This window comes from Vombatus ursinus, unplaced genomic scaffold (genome assembly GCF_900497805.2).
Source record: "Vombatus ursinus unplaced genomic scaffold, bare-nosed wombat genome assembly UNPS02014779.1, whole genome shotgun sequence".
Classification (NCBI taxonomy): Eukaryota; Metazoa; Chordata; class Mammalia; order Diprotodontia; family Vombatidae; genus Vombatus; species Vombatus ursinus.
Window position 1 is genome coordinate 21,583,764 of NW_020954557.1, and position 24,714 is coordinate 21,608,477.

At 38.0% G+C, this 24,714-nt stretch overlaps 1 protein-coding gene across 1 annotated transcript in view; it reads left to right on the top strand.

Annotated features, from left to right (window-relative positions):
- The window catches only part of STAT1 (signal transducer and activator of transcription 1), a 58,930-nt gene that overhangs the window by 26,114 nt on the left and 8,102 nt on the right, over nt 1-24,714 (top strand). Inside the window, exons 14-21 of the mRNA XM_027865768.1 lie at nt 4,251-4,292; nt 8,632-8,715; nt 10,093-10,191; nt 10,844-10,979; nt 13,834-13,886; nt 14,908-15,002; nt 18,856-18,995; nt 21,808-21,993. Of these exons, the coding sequence (XP_027721569.1) occupies nt 4,251-4,292; nt 8,632-8,715; nt 10,093-10,191; nt 10,844-10,979; nt 13,834-13,886; nt 14,908-15,002; nt 18,856-18,995; nt 21,808-21,993 (835 nt within the window). The remainder of the gene's footprint in view (nt 1-4,250; nt 4,293-8,631; nt 8,716-10,092; nt 10,192-10,843; nt 10,980-13,833; nt 13,887-14,907; nt 15,003-18,855; nt 18,996-21,807; nt 21,994-24,714) is intronic.

Here is a 24,714-nt window from a genome sequence, read left to right on the forward strand (position 1 = left end):
CAAACCCAGATATCACTGATTCCATGTTTAATGCTCTATCCAGGATCACAGGCTGCCTCCTGCTGTCCTGCTATCCAAGGTATTATAATTTTCTTCTTCCTTAGGTAATACAAGAGCAAGGCTTTTCCCTTAATTCTCCCTTTACCAAATCACATACTCAGTCGGACATTTAGGAAGGGAGAAAATTTACTTTTAGTAAAGCAGGAGGAAAGTGCAGTGTTCAAAGTATCTACAACTTAAGTAGCTTACGTTAGTGTTGTGATTTTCTCATTATCTACTCACTCCTGGCCCCTTGTCGTTTGGCTTCTGCCTCCAGCATGCTACTAAAACTACTGTCTGTAGTTGACTCAGATAATGGGCCATGTTGGATGCTTCTCGTCCTTTTTGACTTGTGCCTCATTTGATGCTATTTGCCATGCCATCCTTCTTGAAATATGCCCCTCATCTTCTGGGATACCTAACTATATTGGCTCTTCTCATTCTCTGACCTCTCTATCTCCTTCCCTCACTTTCCCTCTTTCTTCCACATCCTATCTGGGAATTCTTCCAAGGCTGCTACTGTCTTCTCTCTACTTCTGACGTCAATTCAACAATCTTGCGTGTGTCAGGGGCTATGTTAGACATGAGGGGGATACCAAGACAAAAACAAAACACCCCCTGCTCTCAGAGAGCTTAAATTCTCGAAGTGAAACATGTATATAAGAAATTAAATACAAAATGTATACAAACTTTACCTACTTTCCTGCTTTTGTTAATGGTAGTATCATCTACACTTGAGAGCTCTGTTTTCATTCACCTTCCTCATCAAATATTGTCAATTTTTCCTTTAAAATGTATCTAGCATTTCCCCTTTCTTTCCTATTCTCACTACTGCCATAGAAATTTAGGCCATTATTACTTCACACCTGGAATATTTAAACAACCCCTTTACTGGTCTCCCTATCTTTAATCTTGCCCCTTCAATTTATCCTACATACAAGGTGAGATTAACCTTTCTAAAGTATATTTCTGTTCATGTCACTTCCCACTTAAAAATGTTTGCTGGTTTCCCTTTTGCCTGTAGAATAAAAATCCAAATTCCCCAACACTGTATTCAGCTCCCAATACAGCATGGCTCCAATCTACCCTCCAAGAGTTATTGCTCATCGTTTCCCCACATATACCTAATGTTTGAGTCAAATTAGGTTACGTATCTTGCTCTTTTCCCAGTTCTGGGCCTTGGCTTATGCTGTTTCCTTTGCTTGGCTTATGCTGTTTCCTTTGCATGAAATTCCTCCTCTGTGTTTTATCAAATTATACCCATCCTTTTATTGCATGAATTTTCTTATCAATTTGACTAGCTAAAGCCAATAGGCCAGAACAAATCAAGAGACAGGCTGTATGACACTCAAGAGTATCACATTCTCCACCAGCAGTTAATAGGGATTGCATCATTTACAATTCAGCAAGCAACATTTAAACATTATATAAAACAAAGAAAAAAGCTATTAATTAAAATGCAGGTGGCTATGCAAAGAAAATAATACCATGCTTGTTAAAGGAAAATGTATATAATTTACTATAGGAAATAGATATGGGAGTTATTTTCTTAGTATAGCTTGTTTACTAAATCAAAGAGAACAGCCCTTCAGATCAGACAAAGGCAGAGGACATTCCAAAGATTCTAGAATCCTCCACCTTCAGTAACTAAGTCATTTGGTACTGACAGGAGCAAAGAAGACATTGAAGGACACCAGCTTCTATAGCTGTTCTTTCAGTTCGTGACGAGTCATGTACAGCAAAATGGCTGATATAGGACAAGATGGAGTCAGATATGTTTTCCCAAAATTCACTTTCAAAACTTCAAGACCCAGGTTAAGTCCTATCTTCTGCAGGAAGCCATCTCTTTTCCTCCAGTCCAGGAAAGATTTCCCTTTTCTGAACTCTGTAACTCTTTAGGTTTTACCTTTCTTATTGAACTAATTACATGATGCTAACTAATTATTCATCTATTCAGACACTTACTAGCTGTGTGACCCTATACAAGTCACTTAACTCCATATGCCTCAGTTTCTTTGTCTGTAAAATGATTTGGAGAAGGAAATGGTAAACCACTTCAGTATCTTTGCCAAGAAAATCCTAAATGGGATCATGGAGAATCAGATGTGATGAAATGACTAGACAAATTCATATACTTGTCACCTTTCCTACCAGTTATCAGACTCTTTAAAGGCAATAAATATGCCTTGTATGTCTTTATATTTCCAATAGCACTTAAAATAGGACATTGTATATAGTAAGTATTAGAATGCTTTCCTGATAGGAAATTTTATTACTTTATATAGAAACACATAAAAAAAATTTAAATTTCCTTGATCACAATCATGGTATCAAGTTGTACCAAACATATTTAAGTTAAAAAATGTCTTACTAATAAGTTTCTAGCTTCCTTTTTTTTTTAACCAGACCTATAATTTCACTGGTCTAGAGGGCTCCTTGTGAAGACCCAACCTATGCAGATTAGTGCCTTCTCTGTATTGATAGTCTTATAGAACCATCTGGGATGTTGAAAAGTTAGGTGACTTGCCCAGGGTCAAACAAACAGTATGTTTGAACTTTGAGCTCACCGAGGTGTGTCTGACTCGAAGGTCTCTTCTCTCTACTACACCAAGTTGTCTTTTTAAAGTTATTTATGTAAAATCATAGACTTTTAAAATTGACAAGGATATTAAAAATTTTTAAGTCCAACTCCCTCCTTTTACTGATGAGAAAACAAAGGTCCTCCAAACCAAACTGAATCATAACCCTTTCTGAAGGGATTGCCCTGACCAGTTTTCTCTCTGACCCCTTAACCTTTCTCTTTAACTAACTCATTGGATATCATGTTCGGTGAAACCCAGTATTACATTTGTTAACTTTTTCTGGTCTCCATGAAGATAGAGGTTATAATATACTCCCTGGCATAAATTGGGGTATGAGTAAATTTATTTAATTTACACACTTGCATACTGATTTTTAATTTAGCAGTCAGCATCTTATTGCCTGAAGCCTCAGTAACAACATTAAAGTACAAGTAGGCCTGCCTTTATTGAGTGCCTACTGTAGGTGGAACCATGTTAAAATAACTTGGGGGGAGTTATTGGGGAATATAACAAAGAAAAAAGGTCCAAAAGAAATAGAATCAGAATTATATCTGCCTTCAAAGAGCTTATGGGGAACAAAAATGGGGTTTTTTTATAATTAAATATTGGTGAAACAACAAGCCTTCCAGACAACACAAAACTTGGTGTTAGATGACCTCATTACAAATCTTTCAATTGATTTCTTAAAATAAGATGAAAAACAAAACAAAACAAAACAAAATGTTAGGATCCAGAATCATAAGGAGCCATGGAGATCATCTAATTCAATCCCTTCATTTTATAGCTGAAAATAAATGAGGACAAAGGGGACCTATGACATGCTGGCCTAGGGACAGGGCATATTTGGGAAGTCTAGCTTATTTTTGGGTTATCACAGTCCTGGGGTAGCAGATCGGTTCTAGTACAATCCCAGGGGCTAGATCCATTACAAGAATAATGCTGATTTGGTCTGAGACTCATAGGCCTGTCTTAGAGTGGAACTAATCTACAGGGAGAAGGAGAAGTAGTTTGCTGGGCCAGGAATGATATGGTATGGAATTTCTGCAGCCAGGCCAGAACACATTTGCTTAGAAAGAGAAAAGATAGAAACTCTTTACCCTAGTAGCTATCCCATGGTATTTGGCATGATGTTACTCTGTTAGTAATTCCTTCATTCATTATTCAACTACCATTTATTCAGTACCTTTCATGTGCAATGGACTGTGCTAGATGTTGGGGATATTTAAAGATAAATGGGGCATGGTCCCTACCCTCAGAGAGCTTTAAGTTCAGTAAAGGAGTCTATAATTCTTTTTTTTTTTTGTGAGGCAATTGGGGTTAAGTGACTTGCCCAGGGTCACACAGCTAGTTAGTGTTATGTGTCTGGGGCCGGATTTGAACTCAGGTCCTCCTGACTCCAGGGCCAGTGCTGTATCCACTGCGTCACCTAGCTGCCCCTATAATTCTTTAGATTAAAATACAATGGGGTTATTTTATATCTATTACACTATTAAATCAAGATGATGGCATTTATCCCTCTTGCAATTTTCTTCTGTATGATTGTCTCTGCTTCTGCTCTTGTTTATGGTTAGTTTAAAAAATAAAAGTTAGCATGACATATACTTTAAGGATTTTTTGTTTGTTTTACAGCAACTGAAGGAACAGAAAAATGCAGGCACCAGAACTAATGAGGTGAGAGAAATTTCTTGTTTTTCCATCATGTCCATCAACCTCACTCTTCCTCATCACATATTTCCAATCACTTGCCAAGTCTTAATATTTTGCCTTCATATCTCTCACATTAGACCCCTTCTCTGCAAACTGCCTCCTTAGTTCAAGGCCTTCATCATCTTTGGCTAGATTATTTCAGCAGCCTCCTAATTTGTCTCCTTCCTCAAGTATCGCCACATTTCAGTCCATTCTTTACATTGATGCCAAAATGATTTTCCTTAAGCACAGATTTGACCATGTCACTCTCCTACTTAATAAATTCCAAGGAATTCCTATTGCCTCTAGGATAAAATATATAAACTTTGTTTAGTTTTTGAAACCCTTCCAAACTGGACCCACTGATCTTTCCAGTTTCATTGTACAGCAGTCCATTGTGTAATATCCCACCTCCCACCCTCGGCTATCTACTCAAACTAGCCTTCTTTCTATTCCTCATACCCAACATTCGTTCTTCTCCATCTCCTGTCTCTATACATTTTTAATGGCTTTTCCCTAAGCTTGGAATACACTCCCTTATCACCTTAGCCTCACTGAATCTTTCTCTTCCTTCAAAATAAGAAAAATCACCATCAGCTACATGAAGCCTTTCATGATCTCCAGCTGTTTGTTCCTTAACTCCCAACTATTCATCTGTGCTTTCTCTCTCTTTCCATATATGTACATATGCACACATATACACACACACATATATGTATACACATATGTATATACACACACTATATATGTATATAGTGTGATGTAAATAGATGTAGTATGACAAGACCTTGTTATAGAGGATATATGCAAATACTACATATATGTATATTACAAACATGTATATGTGTATAATATACACATGTGTATACACATTTATATGTGGCCATTTGGAATGTAAGCTCTTGCAAGGAAGGAATGTTTCATTCATTATATTTGTATTTCCAGCACCCAGTCCACTATCTGGCACATTGTAGGCATTTCATAAATGCTTGTTGACTGGTAACCCACATCCTTACTCCTCTCTCTACAAAACCTTCATGAGAATAATATATATGCATACAAGATCCTTTGGATGAAAAAGAAGAGACAGGAAGAAACTGCCTTTTACAAACAATTTTCTATCAATCCAGTGACATGACTACACTGAAAGGCTGGGAAAATACAAGATCCTGCTGAGTTCATCATTTATTGATGTTAAAAAAAAAAAAAGCTTTAGACAGTGAGCAAAACATCACCTTGAAGGCTCTCAATTAACAAGGAGTCTTTCCATGAACATGTTAAAATTATATAAGATTTCTTGATGGACACAACCACAGCGATATTTTTATTCAGTGATGCTCTAGTGATTAGTTTTAAGTGAATCATAAACAGGGATACCTTTACTTGACAAAAAGGTTGGCCTTGTCGTAAAGCCTATCTTTAAAGTCCACGTGGAACAAGGATTCTCTATAAGTAAAGATATCTTCTAGACGATTTTGTTTGTAGATGACATAGTGCCAATGTATCAACCCACCCCCACCCTCCACTCTTGCCCATTGAACTCCTGAAAATCTACTCAGAAAATCTGAAGTTAAGTTCAATGAATGAAGAATGACTACTGTCTAAACTATGATATTGCAGCTGGATGTATAGCCAGTTGAGTTTACCTGTTAGTAAATACGTCTTTGACAGTCTTTGTAGATGGATAATGGGCTAGTCTAAAAATTGAATAGGAGGATAACAGTGGGCTGAATTGGGGTGGGGAAAATTATACATTCTTTTCTGTCCTTCTAAGCTGCTCTCTAACTCAAAAGTCCATCTTTTTTTTAACACCATTATTCGTTTATTGATGTATATGGCTGTGAATCATGGAATGTGCCAACCCCCAAAGTAATCAAGTTGTGGGTAACCCAGAGGGCAACAGAAAGATGCATAGTAAGCACATGTAGGCTTCAAGATATTATCAGAGATGACTTGTATTGCGGAAGTGGTATAGAAGGTATTTTACAGGAATATCATCTGAAAGGCAGTTGGTTCAATTGAGTGGCAAGTATGAATGATGACAAAATTCACAAAGGGCATCTAGTCCATTGTGCATATCCACTCTGGACCATTTATGGAAACACATGGACAAGAATTGCACAAGATGAGAAGGCGGAGTTCACACCACTAGAGAGAGTATCTACATCAATGAAATTATCTATCCACTGAAGTACCATCAGTGTGATTTGGGCTGTTATGGCTGAAGAGATAGTAGATTTGAATGTTCTATGTATTTGGACATAGTTACCGGGATGCTATTGAGTCTAAGAACAAAGGACTATGAATTCAACTGCCATGACCTTACATGGGACATGGGTTTTTCCATTTTCCTTAGTTTTTCCATTTGTAAATTGAGGACAATAATAATAGCTCAGTTTATATAGAGAATTGCTATTTACAAACTACTTTTCTCAACAACTCTGTGAAATAATTCATGAAATTAGTATTACCTTCATCTCCCATCTGAGGAAATTAAAGCCTAGAGAAGTGGAGTAACTTACCCAAGATCACACAGCTAGGAAGTATCAGAGATGAGACTTGAACCCAGGTCTTCTGAGTTCAGTGTTCTTTCTACTTCAGTATGCTTTCTGCTTATCCCAGGGAGTTTGTGAGGATTAAGGAAATAAAAGATATGTTATCATAAAAACAGAAATGAAACCTATACAAAGATTCATGTACATTCACTTGGTACAGAAAAGGCTTAATTCTTTACTTTGCATCAAGGGGTTACAATTAGTCAATCATAAGCATTTATTAAGCAACACCTCTATATCAGGCACTATACCTAGTCTATGTCGAAACAAATAAGATGGATGAAACAATCCCTACTCAGAAAAAACTTATATTCTAATTCTAATATGTATATACATGTATATAGATGATATACAAGGAGAATAAATGCAACTAAATGCGAAGTACTTTGGGAGGGAAGGCATTAGTTTTGCAATATGGCTTCTATGTGGAGAGAAAATAGACCTTCCTAATACCCCACTTCTTAATTCACCCTCTGGCCATATGTAAGAAAACAATTGGCATTTGAACTTCCTATAGATACTGAAGATCATGTGATGTTCTGGAAAGAGCAATAATCTAGGAGTCAGGAGACCTGAGATCTAGTCTTGGTATTGATGTTCAGTAGCTGTGTGGTCTTGGCCATTCTCCTCATCTTACTTTCCTCATTTATAAAATAACAATTACCCTAGCTATTACAAGGGTGGTTGTAAGATAATAGATGTAAAAATATTTTGTAAACTACAAATCACTACACAGATTCAAGGTATTTTGTACCTTCCAGTAAATATTTCATTCCATTTGGAAAACAAAGAACAGTTGGTCACTAAAAGGATTTTGGGGGGGGGAGGGGGCTGGGGATGGAGGGTCCCAGACCTATGATTTCATTCCCATAGGGAGTTCTTGGTGAGGAAGTACCCTCTACCAGTGCATATTGGCAACTGATATACATATTGTCAACTGTTATGAAACTTTTAGTCTTAGAGAGTCATTTCTTAAATTATCACATAGAAATAGCTACAGACCTTTGAGGGCAGGGCTGACATCCTTGGCACTCATGGGTCGTCAAAGGGTTTATGACAGTCTGTGTTCTCCTGAAGACAAAATGACTATTCAGGCTCATTGAAAATAAACTCAATTCACTGTCTGCTTTGGTAACTAACCCCTATTCCTCTTCCCTTATTTCTTCCTTCCCTCTATAAACCCTAACACTCAGATTTTTCTTCTTGTTGTGTGGTAGCATCTTTTCATCTTATCTCAGAATTGGAAGGGGGCTTAGTATCCATTTAGTCCATCCTCTGCTTGAAAATGTAATGGCCACATTCTCACTAATTTCATAAGATCAGATTTAGAGTGCCGGAAATTACCTCTGAGAAATCACCTGGTAATTGGTCCCTAATTTTACAGATGAAAGGCCTATGTGGGTTAAGTGACTTTCTCCAGTAGTAATCATTAGTGGTATTTGAATCCAGATCTTCTGACTTCAGAATCATAGTCCTTTTTTCAGCCCCACACTGCTGTAGTCATCATCTCATCATTTTCAAAATCTATATTTGATGAGTATGCCCAGGAGATGTTATTAAAAAGTATGTATTCTTTCATATTTGATGAAAAATTTGGGATGAAATTATTTTTCATGGTTTGTTTTTGTTTTTTTCCTATTTTGAAACTGGTTATGGTTAAGCCTTGGTCCCGCCTCTTAAAATGTTAGTTTGGCTTATAAAAAGTATAGGATATATGAATTAATTCCTTTGAGACTTTTAAATAATTTTGTGCATGTCTGGTTTTTTAGGGCCCTCTCATTGTTACTGAAGAGCTTCATTCCCTAAGCTTTGAGACCCAGTTGTGCCAGCCTGGCTTGGTAATTGACCTAGAGGTAAGTCTTAGATTTCATAGAATCCTAGAATTTGAGAGTTGGAAGGGACCTCCATGGTCTTTCTTCTCACCCATTCATGAAAGAACTCCTCCTAGGACAAGTAGTGATACAGCCTCTGCATGAAGACTGCCAAGTACTTGCCAAAAGTAGAAGTAATTGTCAGCCATGTTTTTCCCCCATGTATTTTTATCTCCAAGTTTCTCCAGCTACCATGCCTTCGTTACAAGGTATTTGCTTGCTTTTTGGTTGTGGCTGTGCTGCCATGAATCACAATTTATGAATCCAGCTCTTCAGGTAACTGAGAGTTAAATTTACCTTTGAATTATTGAAGCTATATTTTCCCAATGTTTTTAATTTCTCATATTGTATTTATTGGGAATTTTTCTTTAAATTAAAAAAAAGAGTTCCTCAGTGCTCAAGTGAGTATCTTAACAAACTTAAGTGAGTATCTTAAAATAGTCTTCCTTTTCATCCAGAGAAAGAACTATGGAGTCTGAATGCAGATTGAAGCATACTATTTGCTCTCTCTTTTTTGTTTTGTTTTGTTTTGTTTCTTCTTTCTCATGGTTCCTCCCATTCGTTCTAATTCTTCTTGACTAATGTGAAAATATGTTTAATAAGAATGTATATGTAGAACCTATATCAGATTGCATGCTGCTTTGGGGAGGGTGAGGGAGGGAAGGGGAGAAAATTTAAAACTTAAAAGCTTGTGGAAGTGAATGTTGAAAACTAAAAATAAATTAATTAATTTTTTCAAAAAAATAGTCTTCCTTTTAACAGTTGTGCTGTTGGGCTTTTGGAAAGTTCAATGTCATTGTGAAAGCCTGAGGATAGCCTAGATTTACTGACTCTAAGCATCTATGGGGTAATACATTTCCATGGGATGGAGAATTTTCCCTTGGCAGAACAATGGAAAGCAGCTGCTCAACTTGCCCTACTTTTCCCTAGGATGTTTGAGTTACAGCTTTCTTACTGGGTCCCACCAACCATACCCTCCCCCATCTCCTAACTTTGTCCATTCGTCTCCCAGCATTGTACTGCTTGCTACCCAAATTTCAACTTTGTATCATCTCTTATTTATTCTTTGTTTTCCCAGCTCAGTTGTATGATTATGCATTGTTCAGCTAATATCCAGTTGGTTGTAGAAGATGATTGTAAAACCTACTTACATGGCCATTGTCTGTTTTTCTCTTATGTACATGAATAATAAGAAATTTCTTGACCGAACTAGGGGGGAAAAGGTACAAAACAAAATATATGTATATCTGTAAATGTGTATTTCTTCTGAGCACATTGAGTAACTTATGTTTTTGTGACTGGATAAGGGTGAAATGTTTCTAATTTAGATTGCCTCAAAGTTTTTTTTTCTTCTTTTAGACAACATCTCTGCCTGTTGTTGTGATTTCCAACGTAAGCCAGCTTCCCAGTGGATGGGCGTCCATTTTATGGTACAACATGCTAACAACAGAACCCAAGGTATTGAGGATATTCTGTTATTAAAATAAAAAATTAACCAGAGGGCCCTGTTACTCTAGTTTAGGAATTTTCAAATCATGTTAATTGGCCAAGTAAAGCTTCAGTGAAAAACATAGAACTCATGCAGACAAATGTGTAAAGATTATAAGGAACTTTGAAAAACTGAAACAAGTATAAGAAAAGAGATCTAGTTTTCTTCCTTTGCTTATAAACTCAGATTCAATTGCATTTGATTCAACTGAGCTTTTATTAAAAGCTTTCTTTCTGCCAGGGACCATCCTAGGCACTGAGAACATACAGACAAATGGAAGCAGATTATAGTTTGCTTCCTGAAACCTTTCTGGCCTTTATTTTTGGTTACGAAATAGAAATTAACTAAACAAACTTTGATTTTTCAGAACGTTTGACCAAAGTTTAACCTTTAACATTATTTTATTTTTCTTTCTATTCCATCCAAAGATTCCCTCTCTACATTTACTTTCTTCTGCTGTTGGCTCATTAGATCTGCTTTTATTCTGGAAATACTGTATGATTTTGTACAAAAGGATTTGAAAATTTAGGCCTATGAGTAGGCATGAGTTTCAGCACCTAGTCCTTTTTTCATGCCTTTGCAGTTGTCCTTAAGGATTTTTGTACTATGTTTTCTCTTTAGAATTTATCCTTCTTTCTGAACCCACCATGTGCAAAATGGTCTCAACTTTCAGAGGTATTGAGTTGGCAATTTTCATCTGTCACAAAGAGAGGACTTAATTTAGAACAGCTGAACATGTTGGGTGAGAAACTCCTAGGTATGAACATATGGACTTTATTTTAATCTATAAAAGATTCTTGGTTCTTAAAAAAAAATTCTCTGTTTCCTCTTTCTTTTCCTGAGAAGTTAATTTCCTATTAGATATTTAAATTGTGATAGATGAAGAGGCAGTGTCCTAAAGGAAAGTAACTTGCAATCAGAACACATCTTTGAATCCTGGTAGACATTTACTAGTCATGTACTAGTTTACTCATTTACTCATTTACTAGGCAAGTTTAGTGAGGTCACCTCTCTGGGCCTCAGTTTGATCATTTTTAAAATGGAGATAATTATACTTGTACTACTTGTAGAGTTATTAGCGTGAACATATTAAGTAAAAAGCACAGTATAAATGAGGAGTTATTATTATTATCGACACCCTTCTCTTTATGAAAGATTTGTTTTAAAAGTGATCTGTATTTTCTCTTAATTTTGAACATATCACAATTTCAGATATGGTACTTACTAGAAAATGTTTAGTTAAATATATCCAAGTTAAACATATTCCTTACTGCTAAAATGTTCTTGACTCTTGAGAGGTAACATGGTATAGTGTATAGAGCGCTGACTGGGAGTCAGGAAGATCTGGGTACAAATCCTGCCTCAGACACTTAGAACCTGTATGACCTTGGGCAAGTAACTTAAACTCTATGGGCGTTTGTTTCCTCTTTGGTAAAATGAGAGGTTGGATTCAATGACCCCTAAGATCCCTTTCCACCTTGATTCTTTGATCCTATGACAAACATGGCAAAATTTTGTAGCTTGTTACATACTATAGGAAAATCCCTTATTTGTGAAAGTATAGAGATTTAGATTCTCATCTACCCTATGACATTATCCCAAAGGTATTTTATATGATGACACTTGAAGTGGGAACCAGACCCTTTAACTCCAGTCCTTTACACAAAGTAGATATATGTCCCCCATGGTTTTGATGGACACTTCTAGCTGATCGTCATAAAAGATACTGGGATAAGGCTACTTCATGGTATGAACCTTGACATTCCATGTAATAAGATGGCTCCCACCCCTGTAGCTCATCAAACATCAGGAAGTATAAGATGTGTGTAGAGAATCTTGGGTCCACACTCTTCCACTGACACTGAACACATCAGAGTTCCATTATAGACACCTCCTAAGTCTAAAACTACCGCAGAGAATGGTTCTTATTTATGTACATAGGATCACAGATCCAGAGCCTGGAAGACCTTCAGAAGCCATTTTGTCCAGCCCCTTCATTTTACAGAAGAGGAAACTGAAGTTATCTGTACCATTCTTTTACAGTCATGGCTGTTTACTTTGTGTAAAGTTATATATACCAAGTGGATTTCATTTATAAACAGTATTACATTAAGATAAACCATTCTTCCAAGATCTTTGGTTTATGTTGACTTCATACGTATCTTTGGAGTTATTTTGCTAATGGTCAAGAAACTTTTGTTTTCCTTTTTCCTTATTTGAGGAAGAAGTATGATTTCCATCCATTTGTTTAGGCTAGGATGAGTGGTTTGAAGGTAAAAGAATGATCTTAGTAACCTCTTAAAGTCTGTTCTAAATCTGTCCTTTGGTTTCTATAGCTACTGAGCTACTAAGTATTGTTCTTTCTTGTGGCTGGCCTTTTACACAAGGATAGACATTCTCTACAATGTAATGCTTTTGGCAACACTTAGGGGGTATTAGGTAAGGGGAGAGGGTAGGAGATCTGACAGCATCTGAGATGAGTATTAAAAATACATTTTTACCTTGGGAGTAGATGTGCTCTCAGTTTTTGTAAGAGACTTAGGAAATAATGTATAATAAAAACATTCAGAGAAAAGTGGAAAAATGATAATAGAGAAGAAGGAAAAACTTTTGGTAGTTTCCTAACTGATAGAAATGCAACTGGGGCAAGGGCAGGGAGCGGGGAGAGAAAAGAAAAACATTTATAAAGTACTACAATTTCAAAGGACTTTGATATATCATATAATACAACTGATGCAGCTCAGCCATTTGGAAAAAAGCAATCACCCCTTTTTGTGAAAAGCTCCAGGAAAGGTGATTGTGAAACCTCTCTTGATGAGAGAGTCCAATTATATCTCACTCTACAGATTACAATTTTCCCAGGAAGTTGCCAAGAGGCCCAGTTAATAATCAGTGATTGAAGTGTGGGGCTTTTTGCAAATAATTTCATTCTTTTTCTAGACTTCCTTTAGTATCGAGTATACCCAGTATGCCCTTGTAATAAAGATTTAAAAAGGAAATTCCTAAAGCAGAAAAACCAACCAACATAACTACATTCTGACAGTATTAGCAGTATTTGATGCCCCCGTGCTCCTAACCTCTGCCATTCCCCTCTTTTTGTTTAGATCTAAAACCCTAAGATATATAAAGAGAACATTCCTCCTACCGTTTAAAGACAGGGGTCATGGCATCACAGGGACCTGTGTCGTACAGGTTTTAAAGCAGAGATATAGGAGCCAATGGAGGAGAAGAAAGGCAGTATCAGAGGAAGAAGTGAACTAAAGGATATTTTCTTCCTTAAAATGCTTTTAAAAATTACTTCTCCCATTCTGCATTGTCTATCCATTTCTCTTATTAAAATCAGCCAAGTGCGCTAATTATTCAAGAACGTTTGTTACTTACATCATGTCATTATTGGAGGTAGTGAGGAGTGAAAGATGCGTAATGACCTGCTTCGTTTCATTCTATTTGCCTTTTGGCTAGTATCAAATTTGTAGATCCTTCAAAGAAAAACTTTTCCATGTTGTATTTTTTTTTTTGAGAATGTGTACAAAGCTTTTAGTCTAACTAAAATTTTGTAATGCTGTTTGTATCCTGCTGAGAACATTGATTTTGTTTGTTCGCTTGGTTAGGCCCCAATTCCGCCATTTCCGACGGTCTTATTCCTTGGACAAGATTCTGCAAGGTAGGTTCTTCATCTCTTTGAATTGATTAGAAAGATCATGGTCCTGCAGCTGAGCTTCTGTTTTCGTTCTTTGTTTCAGTCATTCACTTCCCTTTGGAACTTTTCTTCCACTCAAGGAATCCTTAGGGGGGAAAAATTTAAGTTTCTATGGAGTAACCCACATATTTGGTACTCTAATGTGAATCCCAAAAGGAAGCTTCCAGCTGAGTGATAATATCCTGTTACTTCCTTAAGATCTCTTCACTCCCCTTGGAAATGTCCCCTGAGAATATTTCATTCAGTTCTGTGTGAAGAGCCCTGTGTTGTTCTCTAGCCAGAAGTGTGCTAGCATTGGGTAATCTCTTGAGTCTAATCATTTGAGAAAAGCCAGGAGGTTATACTACAATGTTTTTTGCAGAGAAGGGTGGCTAATTATATTTCTCCAAAAATGACTTTAGTTCCCTTTTTTTTTCACCAAAGAGAAGGAAGCAATTCACTTATACTTTGAGGAATCTCTACTGAAATAGCTTTTCTCTGGTTTGGTGAGGAGGTAGAACCAGTGGAAAAGAAATATGAAACTTGGTATCTGAATATTGTTGAGAATAGAAGATTTGCAGTTCCTGTTGATTTTGTCTTCAGACCAGGTTGGATAAGATCCATCTCTGAGATGTGTCTGGTTTCACATGTAAGAATTTCTCTAGCTTTGCCAGCTATGCAGGGCAAGTTCGACTCAGATGTGGGTTTGAGAGTCCACTGTGAGAGGCAGCATATTATCAGAAAGATATGTAGTCAAGAGGCCCGGGCTTCAATCCTAAATCAGATAACTTACTAGCTTTGTAGTCCTGGGCAAGTCAATTAACTTTTCTGAGTCACAGATAATTCATCTGTAAAATGGGGACACAAATATTTGGTCTACTTACTTCATAGAGTGGCTGTGAGGAAAGTGGTTTATAAAACTTTAAGTGTTATACAAATGTGTTGTCACAATAATTGTTTCAGATTTTGTAAAAAAAATTTCTAATGCATGGATTTGTCATTTCAGGAAAATATAAATGACAAAAATTTTTCTTTCTGGCTTTGGATCGAGGGCATCCTTGAACTCATTAAAAAGCATCTAATTTGTCTCTGGAATGATGGGTAAGGTTGACAGATGGTTGTTTTCTATGACATTTTTTGGGTATATGACCTTCTGCTGCATATGTAGGGCATGACTAAACTCTGGGTGCCATGTTTAATTATTCTACTAGACTATTCTCAACATTGCCTCATCACTAAATTCTCTTCTTGAGGAACATACCTATGGGCTGTTCCTTGTGGATTTTATCATACTAGATGATAGCTAATAAATTCAAATCAACAACCATTTATCAAGTACTTACTCTATGCAAAGCCCTATTTTAGGTCCTGGAGATACAAAGATGAAAATTAAATAGGGCCTGCCCTCAAAAAGCTTACATTCTCTTGGTGGATATATACAAATGAGTATTGTATATAAATCAGAATAATACAAGTAAAATGGAGGGGTGAGAGAACAGGAGCCATTGGCAGGGTTTGGTAAGACTTCTTTGAAGTGATGAGATCTTAGCTGAGCCTAGAAGAAAGATGAGGATGCTGAAAAACATCAGAGAAGTAAGGAGTGGGTATATTCCAGACATGGGGGATGTAGGCTGTGCAAATGCACTGAGACAGAAAATGGAGTCCAGAGAATGGCTAGTGGTTAGCTTGCAGTCTATATTCTGCAATGTAGAATTCACAAAGTTCGGTTGTTTTTTACTCTCCATACCTGGCCACCATACCTCAGCTGACTTTTCTCTCAACTCCCTTCTCTCACTGGTGGGTCTCTCTCAGAACCTCCATTTCGAGGAAAGGCTCAGACCAGGCATCTCCCATAAGAGTATAAGCAACTGGAGGGTAGAGTGCCTGGCACATAGGAAGAACTTGATAAATGCTTCTTGACTTGACTTGTCTTGATTTGACATTCCTCTCTCCTAGTGTTCTGTGTGTCTGACCACTTCTCCTTTGTCTCCTTTGCTGGATTCTCTCCCAGATCATGACCTCTAAACAAGGTATCCCTTGGGATTCTGCCTTGGGACCTCTTCTCTTCTTCGTCTTTACTACTCACTTAGTAAAATCAGTTCCCATGGATTTAATGACCACCTCTATATAGACAATTCTAAAATCTACCTATCCTGCTCCAGTCGCTCTGCTGACCTCCAGTCTTACATCTCCAATTGCCTTTCAGACATCTTGAACTGGATGTCCAATTTTAAATTCAACATGTCCAAAATAGAAACCCCCCACCCTCACCCCCACGTCTCTTCCTTATTACTGTAGAAGGCAACACCGTCCTCCCAGTCCAATTAGCTTTAAACCTAGGACTCATCCTAGCCTCCTCACTATCTTTTAATCTCCCCTCCACCAATCTGATATGTTGCCAAGGCCTGTCAATTTCACCTTTTCAACATCCCTTGAATATGCTGCCTTATCTTCTCTGATAATGCCACCACTCTAGTGTGGGCCCTCATCACCTCACATCTGAACTTTTGCAATAGGCCTGCTGGTGAGTCTCAAGTCTCTCTGAACTCTAATACATCCACCATTCAGTCTAGAAAGTAATTTTTTTAAAGCATAGATCTGACCATGTCTCTCTCTCTCTCTCTCTCTCTCTCTCTTTCTCTGTCTCTCACTCTCTCTCTCTCACTCTCACACACACACACACACCCACACACACACACACACCCTTACTCAATAAACTTCAGTAGCTTCTCATCATTTGTAAGATGAAATACATAATTATCTGGCTGGCATTCAAAGTCCTTCCTAACCTTGCCAATCTTCTTACACCTCACTCCATGACATATACTCATCACTCCAGTGACACTGGCCTCCTGGCTGTTCCACAAACAAAATTCTCCATTTCTCAGATCCTGGCATTTTTTCTCTCTGTTCCTCATGCCTGGAATGTTTTCCTTCTTCATCTGTGCCTCCTGACTTCCCTGACTTCCCTCAAGTCCCAACTAAAATCCCACCTTCTACAGGAAGCCTTCCCCAACTCCACATAATTCTAGTGCCTTCCCTCTTTTAATTACTTTCTCTTTATCCTGCATGTAGCTTGTTTGTACCTGTTTGTTTGCCTGTTGTCTCCTTCATTAGATTGTAAGCTCCCTGAGAGCAGGGACTGTCTTTTGTCTCTTTTTGTATCCCTAGTGCTTAGCACATGGCCTGGCACATAGTAGACACTTAATAAATGTTTAGGGATTGACAGATTTTTAGGGGAAATGAAATTGAGCTGGAAGGTAGCTAGAAGCTAGATGATAGAGGGTTTAAATGCCCATTGGAAGAATCCTATTTTACCTTAGAGGCAGTGGGAAGCAATGTAGGTTGGGGAACAGTGACTAAAATATGCTTTTTTCTCCATTTACAGATGTAGCTTTACATGGATTTGACAACTAAGAAAAAAATAGCTGATGATATTCGTAATAAATAAGGAAAAATAAAACACTTCCAACATGTCCAGGATTGTTTCTAGTTAGCTTTCTAAATTTACATTAAATTTCTTAGATGAATACTTAGTGGAAAATGTTTGGCCCCAAATTAAAGATATTACTTTTTGCCAAAATGTTCTTGGCACTAGACTACTAGGGCAAAAGCTTGCATCTTGGCAGACACTGGGGGAAAATCCCCTTATTCAGGAAAGCATGAAGGTTAGGTTCCCAAAACCCCTATGACACCATCCCAAGGGTATTCCATAGGATGGCACCAGAAGGGGAAGTAAACTCTTACATAAGTAAAGACTTCTACCTTGAAACAAGCTACTAGCCCAGGAAAATATATTTGCTGATCTGAATGTCCCATCATAAAACATACTTAAGAAATCTAGACAATCTGCTACTTTTAAAATTATGCTGAAATAATAAGACCTAACAGAAATATAATTCAGTAGGTAATGGGAGGCAGTTAGTACAGTAGAGAGTGTGCTGGCCCTGAAGCTAAAAAGACCATAGTTCAAATCTGGCCTTAGACTTTAAGTAGCTATGTGACCTTGGGCAAGTCACTTAGTCTTTGTCTGCCTCAGTCTCTTCATCTATAAAGTGGAGATAATAATAGCACCTACCTCTCCAGAGTTGTTCAGAGGATCAGATCAGATAGCATAGTTAGGGCTCCCTTAGCTGTTATTATAGTTTTAAAGAGACTCATATGGCAAAGGTGTGGCCACCAGTTTACAATACTTCCCAGTGCTGCCCTAACTAGATCCAAATGTAATTGGGAAATATTTAACAAAATAAATAAAAATGCAAGTAAACATAGATAACATTACTTTTTTAAAAAATCAATATATGGTGCTTATGGATTAGTGCCCTTTCCCCCAATTTGGGGCAGCTAGGTGGTGCAATGGATAGGGTGCTGGGCCTGAAGTCAGGAAGACTCGTCTTCATGAGTTCAAATCCAGCTTCAGACACTTACTAACTGGGTGACCCTGGGCAAGTCACTTAACCCTGTTTGCCTCAATTTCCTCATCTCTAAAATGAGCTGGAGAAGGAAAGAGAAAACCCCTCTAGTATCTTTGCCAAGAAAAATCCAAATAGGGTCATGGAGAGTCAGATACAACTGAAAAATGACTAAGCAAAGCAAAGCAAAATTTGTATTTGAATGGCACTGTGTTCTACTTTGAACTAAGTCATCCACTATCTTGGATGACTGCGGGTTTGCATGCCTTGCCAGGGTCACCTCACCATTATCCATCAAAAGCAGAATCACCCAAGTCTTTCTGATCTACAGCTTCATTCTATTCACTAGATCATGCTGCTTCTTTCTGGAGTTTCTATATTATCCTTAATAACATGACAGTCTTTATGGTGTCATTAATTTCTACACTTTCATAAGCCCCTTTTAGATGACCATGTTATTTCTTCGTATGTCATCACATAAAAGTAGAAACTATCTATTAAGCCAAAAGATAACCTCTTGTAAATTCTCTTTGCACATACAGGTCTATAATGGGCTTTATAAGTAAGGAACAAGAACGGGCATTACTGAAAGATCAACAGCCTGGGACATTTCTGCTGAGATTCAGCGAAAGTAGTAGGGAAGGAGCCATCACTTTCACTTGGGTCGAGAGATTACAGAATGGTAGGTCTGATGCTGTGTGGACAAAATTAATTTACATGACCTGGTATAGTTAGGCTATGAAAAATTGAAAATTGTCATTAGAAAAATCTCTGGCCAGCAGCTGTTTAAGTGAATACTCTTTTGTAATGATATACTAAAATAAAAACAGGAGGTGCTAAACATACAGAAATCTGTCTTCCTGATAGGTTTTTAAATAAATCATCCTAACAGTTTTGTAAGCTTCTCTTTGTTTTGGCTAGGCAATTGGGGTTAAGTGACTTGCCCAAAGTCACACAACTAGTAAGTGTCAAGTATCTCAGGTCAGATTTGAACTGGGGTCCTCCTGACTCCAAGGCCGGATCTCTATCCACTGTGCCACCTCGCTGCCCCAAGTTTCTCTTTGAAGTGATATTGAAATCAGTTACTGAAATTGATAGACATAAGGACTATTAAAAGAGTCAAATGTTTATTTCCTGGTTTTGCAATAATATGTAATAGGTTGAACATCAACCTTTATTTACATATATCATTTGCTATTAATTGATGGAAGGAGAAATTTTTCTGTGGGCAAAGAGATAAAATTCCATGCTTCCTTAGGGTAATATTCAGTAGATTATAAATGAATAGCCACTGGGATGTGATGAAACCACCTAAAAACCTAATTCAGTTTTGAGTCTTAAAATTTTTAAGCAAATTCAGATATAAGCTTAGTTTTGTAAATAGAAGGTTAGTCAAAGGTATAGGTAAGGAAGAAAACCAAGAAAACCCCAAATGGGGTCATGAAGAGTCAAACATGACAGAAATGACTGAACAACAACAGGTTAGGAAGTGATCAAGGATATGAATCGTTGCTTGCTAATACTATATTAACTAGAGGAGGAGAAGCTTGGCAGCAGTGTGAGTGGGCGGAATAATCAGTCATCTGGTAAAATTTAAAGGGTGCCAAGAAATTTCCCCTTTAAATCCCACAAATATTTACCATGCTGTACTCTCAAATTTTACCATTAGAAATTCATTCCTTTTATTCTTAAAGTTTTTCAATTATCAGGAGTTCCCTATTAAGATATTACTACTCTTGTTAGTAGGGCTTACTTTAACAGGTCTCATGAGACCCACAGGAAAAAGACATAGAACCAAGCTCCTGAGAAGCTGGTTGTTCTTGTTTGTCCTTCATTCTCGAAGAGGACAATGACATCAAGAAGGCGAAGTTGTGACTTGCGAGTAAATTGGAATTAAGTGAGGCAGGGCTGTGCAAAGTCACCAGCCTCACTTTGTCCTCCAGAGCCATCTAGGCCCAGAGGCAAGATATAGAGCAGAACAACTGGAGATGGCCTTGGATCTAGTGGGAGGCCTTGGTCTTTTTAAGCTAAGGTCTTTCCTAGGTCTCAGTTTGTCTGAGGTAATGGGAAGGAAGGAAGGAAAGAAGGAAGGAAGAAAGGAAGGAAGGAAGGAAAGAAAAGAGGAGGGGAGGGAAGGCTGTGAAAAGGTAGTAAGAAAAGTCAGGAAGGGCAGCTAAGTGGTGTAGTAGATAGAGCTCTGGCCTTGGAGTCAGGAGGACCTGAGTTCAAATCCAGCCTCAGACACTTGACACTTACTAGCTGTGTGACCTTGGGCGAGTCACTTAACCCTGATTGCGTCACCAAAAAGCAAAAAAAAAAAAGAAGGGAGGAAGAAAGCAAAGACAGATTCCTTAACAATCTGGCCTGGGGCTCGTAGCTTGCTTCTTAAGGTGTGTGAGGCTAAGAGGAAAAAAAAATGCACCTAAGAAATCTTTTAGGTTGTAAAGATTAATGACAGGGACCTTTCTTTAGAGAACCTATATCCAATAGGTTGATTTCTCTAAAGAATCCATATCTAATCTCTACAAGGTTTTGTTTTGTTTTGTTTTGTTTTGTTTTTATTATGAAATTCAGAAATTAATTTCTAGAGTTTTTTTCCAGCCTGGGAAAGGCATTATTCCAAAATAATACTTTGGAATTTAATTTCAGGAAACATTGTAAAACAGTCTAAGAATGAACACTAGATTTAGTGTTTTATGAGTTGACAGAGTAATATAGCAATGAAAATAAAAAGGTAATGTGATCTTGGACTTAGGTGACTGGGATGGTAAAGGGTCATATGGGGATCAATTGAAAGAACTGGTGATGGTTAGTCAAGACAAGACTTTGAGGGGGAAAGGAGAAAGGTCAGAGAAGTAGTATTAGAAAGGCTATTATTCATGTTGTGAGTCAGCTTTGTGGTACTGAGTTAGGAGGATTCATCTTCCTGAGTTCAATTCTGGCCTCAGACACTTACTAGCTATGTGGCCCTTGCTGTCACTTAACTCAGTTTCCTCATCTGTAAAATGAGCTAGAGAAGGAAATGGCAAACCACACCAGTTTCTTTGCCAAGAAAACTCAAATATGGTCACGAAGAGTCTGAAAGGACTGAACAACAATGTTCGTGTTGCTGTGAAGCAAATTTAGGATTGATAAATTTCCTATCAATTAAGAGCCATCCAAAAGTGGCATAGGCTTCCTCAGAAGGTTCCCTTTCACTATTACACCTTCCTTGTTGGGTACGTTTTAGAGCAGCTGTGTCAAATTCTTCTGCTATATTCCCTGCATTTCAGTGTAACCTGAATTTTCAATGCAGCCCAGACCAGATTAAAAATAGTTGGGAAATGTTTAACAAAATAAGTAAAAATACAACATAGATAATGTTAATTTGTGGTTTTCTAAGTCAGTATGCAGCCCACAAGGATCTATTTGAGTATGGCACCAGGAGTTTTTTAGATTCTATAACTCATATCTTCTTTCCTTCCTTTTTTTCTTCTTTTCTTCTTTTTTTAAAGAGCCCGTGTTTCATGCAGTTGAACCATACACGAAAAAAGAACTCTCGGCTGTTACTTTTCCTGATATCATTCGGAATTATAAAGTCATGGCTGCTGAGAATATCCCTGAAAATCCTCTGAAGTTTCTATACCCAAACATTGATAAAGACCATGCTTTTGGGAAATACTACTCTAGGCCAAAGGAAGGTGAGTGGGGAGAATCATTATTGAACCTCTGGTAGTCCCTGTATTAAAGAATTTGCCCACTACTGTTGAAGTATAGATGCTAGGGGTGCTGGGACCCCAAAATCACAACACGCAGGTCCTGCCTGAATGAATTCAACCCAAGTCTTCTTTCAGCCATAGACAAGGTTTATTATAGGTGAACCATACAGGCCAGACTATTGAAGAGTTTGAACATTAGTGATACTCATAAGGACAAGCGGGCATGAGAAAGTCTCAGCATTTAAATGGGTGCTAGGGTGGATCTTAGGTACAGTCAAGTAATTTGGGGTGACTGGAGTAGGGGTCAGGAGGAGGATCCTGAAGCTGGGGTGACTGGGAGAGGAGTTTAGGGAGAATCCCATGGGAATGTCTGGGAGGTTGAATGGGGTCATCCAAGAATAGCTGATGGAGGGCTAGGCTTTATTAGGGTAACAAAGAACTGGAAGATAGAGAAGGAAGAGGTTGAATGGAGTCTGGATAAGATCAAGGATGGGAAATATAACCCAGGGCTATAGACAAAAGAGGACTAGGCTTCATTAGGTTATCAAAGGGAGATGGGGCCTAGGATAAGGAAGAGCCTGTAGATCAGCATAAGAATAAGAGATAAGGAAAGGTCAGTTGAGTGGATTCTTGAGACTTCTTTGACCAAATAAGCCAGTTAAAAGGAAGTTTAAGGGTTTTCTGGGACCCACAGACAAATGGGACCCAAATTCTTTTTGGGGTGAGGAGCAAAGGTCTCAGCTTGGGCCCACTACATAAATCTGAGTGTACATATGACTTTCATTCCCCTTAGAGATATATGTGACAGCGCACTCATACCCCACAAGTTGGGTATGTGACAGGGGGCTGCACAGGTAAACCTGACAACCTTCACGATGGGAAGCTGCCCTCCCTCTCAGACCCCACACTGAGGGACTATAACAGCCTGTGGACTTTGAGTCCCTTTAGAATCTGTATCTTAAGTGGATTGTAAACTTGACATCCATACAATACTAGCTTGTCGCCTTTCTACTTTTAACCTATCAGAATTGACTTCTCTTGTTACCAAAGTTTGTTTTTAAAAGGTTAAGGTGACCTGAGCTCCCACAAGGTCCATACAATGCCTATGCTTTGTATGAAAAGATAAACTGCTTTTTGCTATATTTTTTTTCCCTGAGCCGCCTGATTTATTAGAGTGAAATCCCAACAAAGATTTCTTCTTTCAACACATGTACATATTGAAATGCAGATAGCTTGAGTGAAGATTAGTTTAAATGTAAGCTGAGATCAAGCCTGCCTCAGAAATAAAATGTAGGACAGGTGCCCCTGGAGGTGGGGCAATGAGAGATCAGAGACCATCAGAATCAGAAGGGACTTCAGAAGCCAATTAAATCAGCCTGGACATGACCATGAATCTTCCCTAGAACTTTCTCCCAAAGTGGCCATCTACCTGAGTTCAAATCTGGTCTCAGACCAGACATTTGATACTTGCTAGCTGTGTGACCCTGGGCAAGTCACTTAACCCCAATTGCCTCATATAAAAGAAAAAAAAAAGGAATGGAAAGATAATAAAGGGGTGAAAAAGCCTTTAGTAGAAATGTATTCTCTTCCAACTGGTAAATTCTCTCTGTCAAAACTCATGATGGAAATATTCTAGAGAAATATATGCACTGGTTTGATTTTAATAACAGAATGCAATGTTGAAAAGCTAGGAAAAGGTCAAGAGTTTTAAAAAGCAAGATTCCATTTTCATCTTTATAAACATGGAAATCATCACCCTAGTCCCAATTTAGGACATTTATCTGTAGGTCCTGGTTTTTCCATTGGAGGCTTGACAGTGGATTGATTGAATATAGCAGGTTTCCCAAAGATTATGAAAGCACATTGCAGTTTGAAATGAGAGCTGATGTATTTAACAAGAAAGAGTAAATTTCTCCTTTCTTTGGGGCATGTCACCACAGTCCATTTCTACTCATTTGCTTTTTTAGCTCTGTAATAATAATAGCTAGCATTTATATAGCACTTTAAGGTTTGCAAAGCACTTTACAAATATCTCATTTAGTCCTCACAACAACTCTGGGAGGTAGGTGTTATCTCCAATTTACATATAGAGAAACTGAGGCTAAGCAACTTCCTCAGGGTCACGGAGCTGGTGAGTGCTTGAGATTAAATTTGAATTTAGGTCTTCCTGACTCCAGGCCCAGCCCTCCATCCATTGGGCCACCTCACTGCCCTGATAATACTGAATGGGGGATTTTTTTGGCCAGGACCTACAATTTCACTGAGGAAGGAAACTCCAATTGAGGAAACTTTTTACCACAGTTCTTCAAATTATAGTCTACAGTTGACTAGAGTAGAAGTGTTAGGGGAAGGGGGGGGCTGGCCCCTAGCACTCCAAGTACACCTGAGCCAGATTAAAATATAAACAGGAAATATTTAACAAAATGTTGATATGTAGTCTTCTAAGTCAATTTATAGGTGTCAGGGATCCTTACATATGGTTTAATGTCTCTCCATTCTATTTGAGTTTGACATAACAACTGTAGGGCACTCCTCGCCCTCCTCCTCCCCTTCCCATTTCACAGATGTGAATTAATTGACACAGATGTGAGGATTAATTATACCTGAGTTCCCACAGTTGAAATGATTTGCTCAAGATTCCACAGCTAGTTAGTGGTCATGCTAGGACTAAGACCCAAGTTTCCTGAATCTCAATCAGTCCAG